The sequence below is a fragment of the Myxine glutinosa genome, chromosome 13 (assembly GCF_964187855.1).
Source record: "Myxine glutinosa chromosome 13, kmMyxGlut1.1, whole genome shotgun sequence".
Taxonomy (NCBI): Eukaryota; Metazoa; Chordata; class Myxini; order Myxiniformes; family Myxinidae; genus Myxine; species Myxine glutinosa.
In genome coordinates, this window is record NC_136273.1 from 81,455,534 (window position 1) to 81,467,699 (window position 12,166).

Genomic DNA, 12,166 nt, shown 5'->3' on the forward strand with positions numbered 1-12,166 from the left:
ATGTGCTCTGAACAGATGAGTCAAAGGTAGAGCTATTTGGCCACAGTACCAGAAGACTTGTTTGCTGAAAACCAAAGACAGCATTTGACCACAAGAACCTGATACCAACTGTAAAGCATGGTGGTGTAAATATTATGGTTTGGGGCAGCTTTGCTGCATCAGGGCCTGGGCAACTCACCATCATAGAATCCACTATGAATTCTTCATTGTACCAGAGGGTGCTTGAGGATAATGTGAGGCCATCTGTCGGAAAGTTGAAGCTCAACCGAAGGTGGACCTTGCAACATGACAATGACCCTAAACATACCAGTAAATCCACCAAGGAATGGCTGAAAATAAAGAAATGGAGGGTTCTGGAATGGCCAAGTCAAAGCCCCGATCTAAATCCCATCGAGATGTTGTGGGGGGATTTGAAACGAGCTGTGCATGCAAGAAACCCATCAAACATCGCACACCTGAAAGAATTCTGCATGGAGGAGTGGGCAAAAATTTCTCCCAGTCGATGGCAGAGACTGGTAGACTGTTATAAGAAATGCCTACTTGAGGTTGTTTCTGCCAAAGGGGGCAATACCACCTATTCGAGCCAAGGGTGTACTTCCTTTTTCCACATGCGAAATTTGCATTTATGTTTATTTAAATTATACAATGGACTACAAAATGTAAATGTTTCATGATATTTGTTATATTATATCACCTTTATCTATCAATGTTGTTGAAATGAAGATCAAATAGCTGTATGTTGAAATATGTTGAAAAAGTCAAAACTTTACATGGGGTGTACTTACTTTTTCATGTGACTGTATTACAACTTGAATAACAACTTCAAGAGGAAAGATGTTTTATATCAATTGCTATGTGAATATTTCTGAAGAAAGGATTCTGTCTTGGTATCAACAACCTGTACAATGTGGATTAAGAGGAAGAAATTAATGAAAACCATCTAGAACTAGAATGATACTTGGTAGAACACATACTTCTGCCTGGCTGAACAGTTTATGTTTTGTTTATGATCTGCATCCGAATATGAACCAAAATCTCATCGATTCGTCCTTGTCACACACCCAACCTGTCCACCAAGTTTCGTCCAAATCCGTGCATAACGTTTTGAGATATCGTGCCATATGTAGTTTTTGGCCCTTTCTCTCAACGGTGAAGAATCACTTAAAAATTCTCGTATCCAGATCTGGATCTTAACCAAAATCAAATAGATTCTTCCTTGTCACACACCCAACTTGCCCACCAAGTTTTGTCCGAATCCGTCCACAACTTTTTGAGATGTCCTGCACACTGGCAGACAAACAGACAAGGGTGAAAACACAAGATGATAGTCGTTGTTGGCTTTAAATACCAAATGTTTTTTGAGATGTGTACATGTGGAAATTGACCTTAATTTTTGAAATGCTTTGCCCTTTAATTCACAAATGTTGTATGCATGTGCATCAAATCAACTTGCCACTTTGGCGATTAAAGTTGGACATCTTTCATCTTTGGCTGAGTATAAGCTTTGGTTGAAAATTACTTATTGTAATCAGGGTCACTATTTTTGCAGGTCCATGGATATGCAGGAGCTAGGGGGTCCTCCAGGACAAGCGAGCACAAGTTCGGATTCTCCCGGAGGACACAAGATCGGTGCAGAAGCCACTAGCAGGACTTCAGATGGGACAGAGGGTAGGCTTCGGCCCTCCCCTCCCTCTCTCCTTCCACCCGCTCTTATTTCTGCTTCTAACCATGATTCTGCCCATTTCTCTCAATAGTTTTCTCAGGTACTGTGCCAGGCACTTGCCTGTGCCATTTAGTTGAAAGTTTAAAATAATCTCTCCTCCTTAAGGTCAAGCTGGTCGTTGGTTTACTCTTACAATGAATGATTTTCTTGATCGGGTCCAGTGCTTGTGCAAGCAACGCAGCATGGCGTGCTGCTGGAGATGTTCCAACTGTGCTGTGCGTGCATGAGCTTGATTAAGGAGGCGACGTCTTTGAAACAATGTTTTTTTATCAGCATCTTTCGGTTTATGAATGTCAATTTGTATCGTTGGAGTCGTAACGTGACACTGTGTCCTTTCAGTTTTGCTTGTTTCTTTTCATTTGTATTTACATTTTTCACCCCAGCCCGGTGGCGAGGGAGGTTGGTGGTTAACATAAGGTGTGAGCGCTTTTCCATTACAAGCTGGCTTTCTTAATGTAAAATCGTTTGATGAAACAAACTCAAAACTTTTCCAACAGTACCCTGGTGCATTCAACAAGTCTGCTGAAAGACGTTTATCGTTATGCACTTACTAATGATATGCTGTTAGGTTGTTTTAATTATTAATATTTTTCTCTCATTGCTGTTTCCAGGTGAGGATATGGCGATTCTTCATACAGCTGAATGGGCAATCACTTGTTGTTTTCACAGCAGGGCTCTGCGTACTGACTGATCCACCATTTTGTGTGTGCATGCGTTGCTGGCTGCCTATGACCTTTGCTTTGTCTCACATTTATTCTTACCAGGTCTTCAACTTTGGCTTTTTTTCCCCCCTGTTCTTAAGGCCATTTTCCCTGGTAGAGCATGGGTTAGCCTTGTGGGCCCCATGACAATCATCATGGTTTCCTTTTTGAGGCTGTTTTTATGGCCGGATGCCCTTCCTACGCCAACCCTTCAGTCGCCTCTTACGACACGCGGGGATACGGTGTACCTATTCTAAACCGGGGCACATGTCGGCTAATATAGTAAAAAAAAATGGCTTCACCGTCGTTGCCACTATGTTGATTCTGCTGCAAGCTCTTTATTATTTTTATCGTGGTTGCTTTTTAGTGCATCGACTTCTTTATGAAGCCAAGAATATTTGCGTGTTCCCGTCATGGCTACCTGAGACTCGTGGACAAGAGCCAAATGCCGAGTCGTCGGCGTTGAAAATTGCCGGATGCCTGATTTATGATTTAACAACTCTTGAGTTTATTTCCTTCAAAACTGATATTGTTTGTTTGATCTGTGCCCTCCCACTCCCTCCCTCGCCCGCAACTTTAACCTCCAACTTTCTAATATTGCATAAAACTATCAGAGGCCCTGGTAGCATACGTCATTCCTGACAGAGTCGAACGCAAGCACCACTTGGAGATTACGAGCACCAAGTGGATTGTGGTGATTTATGTAGCTTCAGTAGAGCCCCTTCAGGGCTCATTGGGTCCGGCATCACACTGGGAACCATAATGTCACGAACACTGCCTTCACAGTCGGCGCAAATTCCACACCTGACGACTCTTGAAACGTTCACTGCCGCACGATGAAAAGGGCGCCATTTTCTTTTCCTCTTCGCACTCAAATGAAACAGAAAATTGTCCTCTGCATGCCCCGGTTCAGTCTCAAAGCCTTTGGAAAATTTAATTTGGCGTGTCGGTGGACTTAGACCCACCTGTTGCTGAACTTAGACTCTTCGTTTCTCTTACCTATGCCTATCGGCCCACGATGCTTGGCTCACGGTTTTTCATTATCGTCTCCGTGAATGGCTGGTGCCGAGAAACGGCGTGCAGCACAATAAACCGAGTGCATCGCGTGTGGCATGACTTTTGAAGGGTTAAACATAGCCTAGGTGATTGATCCCAAGGTCCGAATGAATCGCAGCAGGATTATGGTCAGGGATGAAGGCCACTGAGGCCGGCTGCGTGCAATCTAAGAGATTGCTGTCAGATAATGCTTCCGACTGGCGTTTGCTTCAAGATGATCAACAATGATCCGTCGGTCAGAATGATGTCATTGTAAAGACGTGTCATTGTGATTTATTTCATGAAGGTTGATTTATCAACGGGTTTGCCTATTATTTTGTTTGAAACGCCTGTTTTATTTAAATCATTGTACAAGTCGTCATTCGCTGTTTTGTTTCCATGTATGAATCAAAATTTCTCAAAACGTACGGTTCGCAGATTATTGTTTTGTTTATTCAGTTTTTTTGTGCTACCGATGGTTCATGTTGAATGCAGTGAGCCATAATCGATATCAGATGATGCAATTTTTGTTGTTCTTTTGGCAATTGTTTCACTGATTTAAAAACCAGGGTTGTGTATAAATAAATAAATAAATACATTTATATGACGGTTCTGCCTGATGGTGAAACGGGCAACAAATTTCAATTCATTTGTTTTATGATTTTTTTTTTTAAATAACCGTTATCCCTTCTTAAAATCGTTTTTTTCAACATTTTATCCTCCCAGCCCCTCCCCCACCCCTCCACCTCACGGCTTTTGGCTGAAGCTAATGTAACAGTTGTTTGGACTCAAATGTGCAGTAGGACGGCTCTCATTTCAAAATACACAGGGTCTGATCTCTGTGTAAACCCGAATCCAATCACATTTACCGTAGACAGTAGGCCCGCTAATGTGTAACCTTATTTGGAGCCCCCCCGCCTCCCCCTTTGCCCGGCATCTGCGAGACAGTGTGCTTGCTGCACATTTCTTTTTAACAGGTCCTTTCCCCCATGCTGCACCCCCAACTTACTCCTGTTCTGAAGCGCATGCTTGTTTGTCTTTTATTCCATAATTCCGTGGAAGACACGTTCTACCCCCCGCAAACAACTACGTGATGATATCGTGTTGTTGTACATTTACAATGGGAGTACTGTATATAATTATCTGTGTCTGTAGTTGGTGAAAAGCATACGTCCGCTTCCCAAAATCGTGCACCATTTTGGTTTGTCCAACTTGTCTCCACAGTGAAAACGGAACCGATGAACAGCAGTGACCTACCCGTTTCGACTGGAGATGCAGCGATAGATACCTTCTCAGGCACTGGTAAGTTTGCATCTCTGTAAACAGACGATGGTACCACCATAGGATGCTGTACCTCGTATTGCTTTCCTGATTGTGTGAACTGTCCAGGAAACCTCCCACAAAGATTAGCAATAAAAATTCTTGCCACCGATATGGATCTCTTCAGATTCATGCCCTGCTTTGAGTCCTTTCTCTTCACACTTTGGCTGAGGACCAAGTGCCAGCAATGTTAGAGGTTTCTCTTTTTCTCCCAAAAGAGGTTTTTCGATGGAAGAACAATACAATACTCTGTATTAATCTCGCCTTATTCCTGTCAGCTGAAAATTTTAATCTTGTTCTCTCTGCTTGCGCAAATCCTCATCTGTTGCGGATTAATTTAAACGAGGGTTGCTTAATCCACTCTATTTTTTCACCCCCCCCCCCCCCCCCTCTCTCTCTCTCTCTCTCTCTCTCTCTCTCTTTCTCTTTCTCTTCCTCTTCCTCTTCCTCTTTCTCTCTCTCTCTCTCTCTCTCTCTCTCTCTCTCTCTCTCTCTCTCTCTCTCTCTCTCTCTCTTTGCAAAACACTTGGCTTTGGTTTGAGGGAATAGGGGACAATAAGGAACACATAGAGCACATTGACTGACCCAGCATGGATCTTATCTCATTTTCTCTTGTTTTTGTTTCGTTTTCATCAGCAATAGCCAGCAGTGGCTACAGTCCAAGACAAACACTGCAGTTCTCTCCACAGATCTACTCATCAAAGTAAGCGCTCGGTTGTGTTTCTGCCAAAGGTTTTGGTTGTTTGTGGTCCCCGCCATTCACCCTCACCCTCACCCCCTCTACCAGTCCACCTGCCTTCCGAGACTCGTGCACATCCAAAGTTTTGAAGTTTCTGATAAGCCCGATTGTGCCTCTTCTTCATCACAATATGATATTAATTTATTTTCGAATGGAATACCAGTCTTTGGTGAGACTAGTGTCAGTGGACGTCGATGGTAAAGTTAAACAATGGATTTTATCAACCGGAAGCTGTTAGGAGTATGTTAATCGTTGTGTTAAACAAGTTGTAGCTGAAGTTTCAAGCGTTAGCCCTTCGTTGCAGCCATATTTTACTCTGACCAAGGGCTAATGCTCAAAATATCAGCTTCGCCTCGCTTCCTATAGTGCATAACATATTGTCCTGTCCATAGCGATTAAAATCAGCCTTGGACGAATAGCCGAACAGTTTTACTCCCGAGGCGGCAGCCCGAAAATGGCGGTATTTTTGTCGCGCGCGTGATGAAGGAATGCGAAGCATTTATCTGAACGGAGCAAATGGGTTTATACCGAAACCACAACGAATAACCAAACACGGCAAATAAAATGCAACAATAATTAATTTAATGAGAATAAACCAAGGAATAAAAATGAGTGCTGAGGTAAAAACTAAAATTCCAACTGAGACACTTCTTCCACACATGGACTCAAAAACAGACACTTAGGGGAAAGATAAAATAAAATAAAATGTTCCTTTTTATAGTGCACTGAGCTCGTCGTCCCAACGAGTACTTTGGTGAGGTCGGCAGTGGTGGCCAAGTCCAACGCTTCCCGTGCCTGAGCGCACAATATGGCACCAGCCGACAACGCGAGTGCACCGAGCCGTGAAGGGGGCAGCTAAGACGTCCTCCTCTCGATTCCTGGCCAGAAAACACAACACGGCCCCCAGCTTCCCTGAAGAGCACCACAGCTGCTAAAACCTCCTCACTCCGATTTCTCAAAAGCTCCGAAAGCTCTCATCAAAAGCGCACAAAATGGCCAAGCTCCTTTACCAGCCCAAGAGATGCGCCCTTCCTCTTCTCTCTCTCGAAGATTCTCGATGACGTCCCACCGACCAATAGCGAAGCTCTTCCCAACTCACCCCATGCTTGTCTCGGTCAATCATGACCTTCAGGCGCATGGCCTTTTTCCTCGTTAGGTCCTTTGGGCGGAGCTTAGTCCGATCGGCTCTGCTTGGCGTTTGTCGGCGGTGGTTGTTGTTTAAAGGAGGTTTTCATGACTGGTCGTGGCCTTTTTCCTTATTGGGTCCTTTGGGTGTGGCTTAGTCCGATCGGCTCTGCTTGGCGTTTGTCGGCGGTGGTTGTTGTTTAAAGGAGGTTTTCATGGCCGGTCTTGTCAGCAAAACGTAAAGGGAAAATTACAGTGGGGAAATCATGTACTGAGGAAAATTAGCCTGAATCCCTACACTACATAGCATCGCTTCACCCCTCGTGTGAAGACACATGAACAATCTTAAGCTACAGTTTCCCTACTTAAGTACATCGAGATTTCTCCTACGCGTCCATGGTCCATGCTACATTTATACAATCCTACCTTCCCTATGGGATCCTTTTATCTACCCCCATAAATGTAACAATATTCTTCTCAGCTTTCAGTTGATAAAAATCCATTGTTTTCTTTTTTTTCTCATCATGTACACCTGTATCTTCTGCAATATTTATCTTACCTTGTCACCCGGATGCAGTTTATTATTGTTCAATTCACTTTCTGCAATAGTGCTTGAAATCTGCAAACGATACTTATTAAATCTGGCAACCTCTCTCTTCCATGCCTCATTCATATCTCAATGTGTTTTCAGCAGCCGGTCGTACCCACATATCCTGTCTGTTCCTCCTGCTCAACCGATGGCAGCTTATGCAGGGCAGCCTCAGTACCCAGCCGTAATGGCGCAGGCCGTGCCTTACGGATCATATGCCCAAGGCGGACAACATTATGGTCTTCCGTCATATGGTGAGACTTGGTATTGGGTCACTCTAACCATGTGTGTTTGCAATGAAATATTGAAGTGAAAAATGCTATGAATAAAAACAAGGTCCATGAGGTCATCATGAACTGTTCTCAAACCAGTAGTAACCAACTTGATGTTGATAGGTCTTTGCATCTGGTTTTTCTTAGTGATGACCTTATTACCTCCGCCACCGAAGGTGGATGGAGGTTATGTTTTTACCGCTGTGTGTCTGTTTGTCTGTCTGTTTGTTTTTCTGTTTGTTTGTCTGTTTGTGAACAAGATATCTCAAAAGGTTGTGGACGGATTCGGACAAAATTTGGCGGAGAGGTAGTGTATGTGACAAGGATGAAATGATTAGATTTTGGGGAATATACGGATCCGTATGCGGCTACTATAATTTTTAAGTGCTTCTTCACCATTGGGAGATAGGGCCAAAAACGATATATAACACGATATCTCAAAAAGTTATGGGTGGATTTGGACGAAACCTGGTGGACAGGTTGTGTGTGTGACAAAACCGAATCGATTCGACTTTGGTGAAGATCTGAATATGGTTTCGGATATGAGAATTATTTAATTTTTGAAGTGAATCTTCACCATTGAGAGATCGGGCGAAAAGCGATATATGACATGATATTTAAAGAAGATGTGGACGAGTTGGTTGGTGACAAGAAAAAGCCAGTTCGATTTTGGTTCAGGTCCAAATCCAGATTCGGCCTATCAGTGGGATACAAAACATAAACTGTTCAGCCTGGTTTAGGTATGCGCTCTACCGAGTGCCGTTCTAGTTACAATTGGTATCCTCCTGCATGTGCGTCACAAACATGGATACTGTATCTTCTGATCTGGCCCTGTAGGAATAAAGACTGAAGGAGGGATTCTTCAAGCCCAGGGGCAGGGTCAGTCTGGTTACCTGGCGGCATACGGCACGAGCTTTGGCACGCCCCAGCCAGGGCAGACGCCATACTCATACCAAATGCAGGGTGAGGTTTTTTTTTTCTTCAACGTGTTAATCTCTTTAAGTTGACCACACATCCATTATCCTTACAGGTGCTTTCTTGAGGTTTGTGTTTGTTTTCATTGGTTATTTAAGCTAATTCTACTTAGTTTTCTGGCCATTTTTACAGACATAAACATAATCTGAAATGTCTTGTTTCTCATCATACTCGCGTTTTATTTTTAAGTAGAAAAGGAACCTTTCAAAAAGAGTAGTCATTTTGCATTCGTTCCGTGACTATATTCCGATTCGTTGCCTAATCTTGAGGGGCACTGCCTCAGTGGCAAAACCACACTAATGATGCAACCAGTGGACGAAGAGGGTCAAAGAGAAACCTCACGAATGCAGGCTACCTTCCTTCCCACAATGCTCGATTGTTTCAGCAGCAAACGAGGTTATTGCAGGAGTTTGTGATGAACTGTCGACACACATTCACCTGCGCATCATGCAGTTTGCTCGATGAGTCGGGCATGAATACAACAGCATGCACAGTGCTTGAAATTTCTCAAGACTAGAAAACTGATTCGAATGTATTTCCGTATTGACCATTGTGGGCGGATAATCCAGCCACTGGTATTGCGTGAGGCTTGAAGGAGAACAATTTGAGTTAATCAAGGTGAGTATTACAATCTATAGTCCAGTAATGGGATTTCCTGTCCACTCCTGCAGGTAAAAAGCTGTGCTGGATAGACAGAACACTTTATTTGGTGTGCTTGTTTTGGCTTTGCTGAGCTTCCTCATGGCATCTTCAGACAGAAAATTACCTGCTTGGGATCATTATTTTCCATATTGTGTTTTTTCACATCATTTACATCAGATGTTTGTGTTTCCTTGTGCTGTTATAAATGACACAGGAATAAAGATGTTTCGTATTGATTCTATGTTGATTGTTGACACATTCATGTACTGCGACCATATTTTTATTGAATCACTGATCTGCTTCGTGCAGCTGCCGTCAGCTCAGATGCAAACATATTTGTGAGCAACTTAAGGTCAAAGGAGATAATTTTAATTATTAATTTGTTTACTCTCAGCTTAGCCTTACACAATGTGAAACGTGATCTTGAGTTCTGGAGATGGAACGGAGAGACCAACCAGGTCTCAAAGTATCCGCCTCCATTAGTGTGTGTGTGTGTGTGTGTGTGTGTGTGTGTGTGTTTATACACATACAGTATACACATACAATGAATCCTTTAAATATCGTGATTTTGACCAATCCCGGGCAACCTCTTTGTGTACCAATTTAGTTAGCGCGGGTTTCATTTCGACCAATCACAGTTTTTGAGCTGAGTTATGACGGTTATCTCGTAATACGAGCCTTTAGTTTTTCTCACACCGTTAATAATGGCATTGGAGCGTAAACCGATCGACAAAGGTGATTTTATTATTATCATTATTATTATTATTCACTGTTTTATTGAGCTGCAGAATGATTTCTAAAAGAAACACATCGACAGATTACAAAGGAAGACGATTTAAGAGATAACCGTAAGATGGAATGAATGGTGGGGGGCTTTTATAGCCATTACAGAAGGGAGGGGACACATTTAATCTGCTTCAACACAGCAGGAGACTTTCTTGTAAAGTTGATCAATATTTATTTTACATGTTCATTTCAATTGTGATGTGTTTATTTTTGGCCACCACCCACCTTCCTCTATATTTAAGGGTTTACTGTATGGATACATATATATACACTCGGTGTACAAAACATGAGGAACACCTTCCTAATATTGAGTTGCAGCCACTTTTGCCCTTAGAACAGCCTCCATGTGTCGGGGCATGGACCCTACAAGGTTTCAAAAGCGTTCTACATGGATGTTGGCGCATGTTGACTCCGATGTTGTGGCAAGTTGGCTGGTAGTGGATTTCTACTCCGAATAGCAAGTCCATCTCATCCCACAGATGCTCGATTTGATTGATATCTGGTGACTGGGCTGGCCAATGCTGTAAGCTGAATTCACTGTCATGTTCATGGAACCATTCCTGGACAATCCTAGCCTTGTGGCATGGGGCATTATCCTGCTGAAGAAATCTATTCACAGATGGATACACTGCTGCCATGAAGGGATGCACATGATCGGCAGTGATGTACAGATATCCTGAGCATTCAAATGTTGCTCCACTTTTATCAAGAGGCCCAATTTGTGCCATGAAACACACCCCACACCTTCACACCACCACCACCAGCCTGCAATGTTGCCCCATGGCATGATGGATGCATGTACTCATGTGGTTTTCTCCACACCCTAGTCCTCCCATCAGCGTGAAAGAGCAGGAACCGGGATTCATCAGACCAGGCAATGTTTTCCCAATCCTCCAGTGTCAAGTGTTTTCATTCCTTACTCCCACTGCAACCGCAGGTTCTTGTTTTTTGCTGAAAGAAGTGGAACTCTGTACGGTCGTCGGCTGCCATACCCCATTCGTGTCAAGGTACGACGAGTTGTGCATTATTTTATGGGTCTTTCGGCACCAAAGTTGTACCTGACTGTCAGTTGACTAACTGTATGTAGCCCGTCTGTTGCTTTGCACAATTCGTGTCAGCTTCCTTTGGCCTCTTTCATCAATGAGCCGTTTTCGACCACTGGCCTGCCTTTAGCTGGGTATCCTTTGGGTGGTGGACCATTCTTGATGCACATGGGAAACTTTTGAGCGTGAAAAATCCAGCAGCGTTGCAGTTCTTGACACTCAAACGGTGTCAAGAACCTGGCACCGACAACCATACCCCTTTCAAAGGCACGAAAATATTTTGTCTTGGCTATTCACCCTCTGAATGGCACACATACACAATCCATGTCTCATTCGTCTCAAGGCTTAAATATCCTCCTTTAACCTGTCTCCTCCCCTTCATCGACATTGATTGACGTGGATTTAACAGGTGCATTCAAAAAGGGATCATAGCTTTCACCTGGATTCACCTGATCAGTCTTTTTCATGGAAAGAGCATGTGTTCCTAATGTTTTGTAGACTGAGTGTATATATGTATGTACATGCGTTCGCTCATTAGGTTGGAGCGCCAAAATTACAGATACTAATTAGTAACTTCCTACCGCATCCAGGTCGACGCCATATAGTGAGTGGATACCAGAGATAATGTTACCGTGTGGCAGGCGGTGCTTATCGCTCCCAGTAGGGTGCAGCAGCAGCTGTATGGGACACCTTACTGGCAGTTCTCCACTGATGGTATAAAGAATGATCGTTTTAAGGCCATTTTCCCTGCTGGAGCAGGGGTTAGCCTTGCGGGCCCCATGACAATCATGGTTCCCTGTTTGAGGCAATGTTTTTATGGCCGGATGCCCTTCCTGACGCCAACCCTTGGTCACGCTCTTACCACAGGGATACGGTGTACACACCGTGATCATTCATCCCAGCAAGCTGGTACTCAATTTGCCAACCTCGGAAGGATGACAGGCTGAGTCAACCCCCCTGGCGTTAATTCAGCGATCGACCGGGATTCGATCCTAGGATCCCAAGCCGGGATGCTAACCGCTAAGCCAACACCAGGGCTGATGGTATGAAGTCGCATAATGACTGATATATAACCGAAAGGTTTTCAGAGTTACAAGTGTATGGAAGGCTCACTGCGTTGCCCTGATGAAGCCCCAACAAGGGCGAAACCAGGTCGGTAACTGTGAGTTTTGCATACACTTGTGACAGTATCTGAATTTAACATCCACAATGACGC

At 43.7% G+C, this 12,166-nt stretch overlaps 1 protein-coding gene across 13 annotated transcripts in view; it reads left to right on the top strand.

The window, feature by feature from the left end:
• LOC137439047 (protein phosphatase EYA1) overlaps positions 1-12,166 on the top strand; it is a 267,871-nt gene that overhangs the window by 174,367 nt on the left and 81,338 nt on the right. For 11 of the 13 annotated variants that reach the window (XM_078767698.1, XM_068134674.2, XM_068134677.2 and 8 more), the window contains 5 exons: positions 1,550-1,668; positions 4,684-4,761; positions 5,416-5,482; positions 7,335-7,486; positions 8,342-8,467. In XM_078767698.1, coding sequence (XP_078623824.1) covers positions 1,550-1,668; positions 4,684-4,761; positions 5,416-5,482; positions 7,335-7,486; positions 8,342-8,467 — 542 coding nt within the window. Of the gene's footprint in view, positions 1-1,549; positions 1,669-4,682; positions 4,762-5,415; positions 5,483-7,334; positions 7,487-8,341; positions 8,468-12,166 lie in introns of those variants that run through there. The other 2 variants (XM_068134672.2, XM_068134684.2) reach the window with 2 other exon arrangements.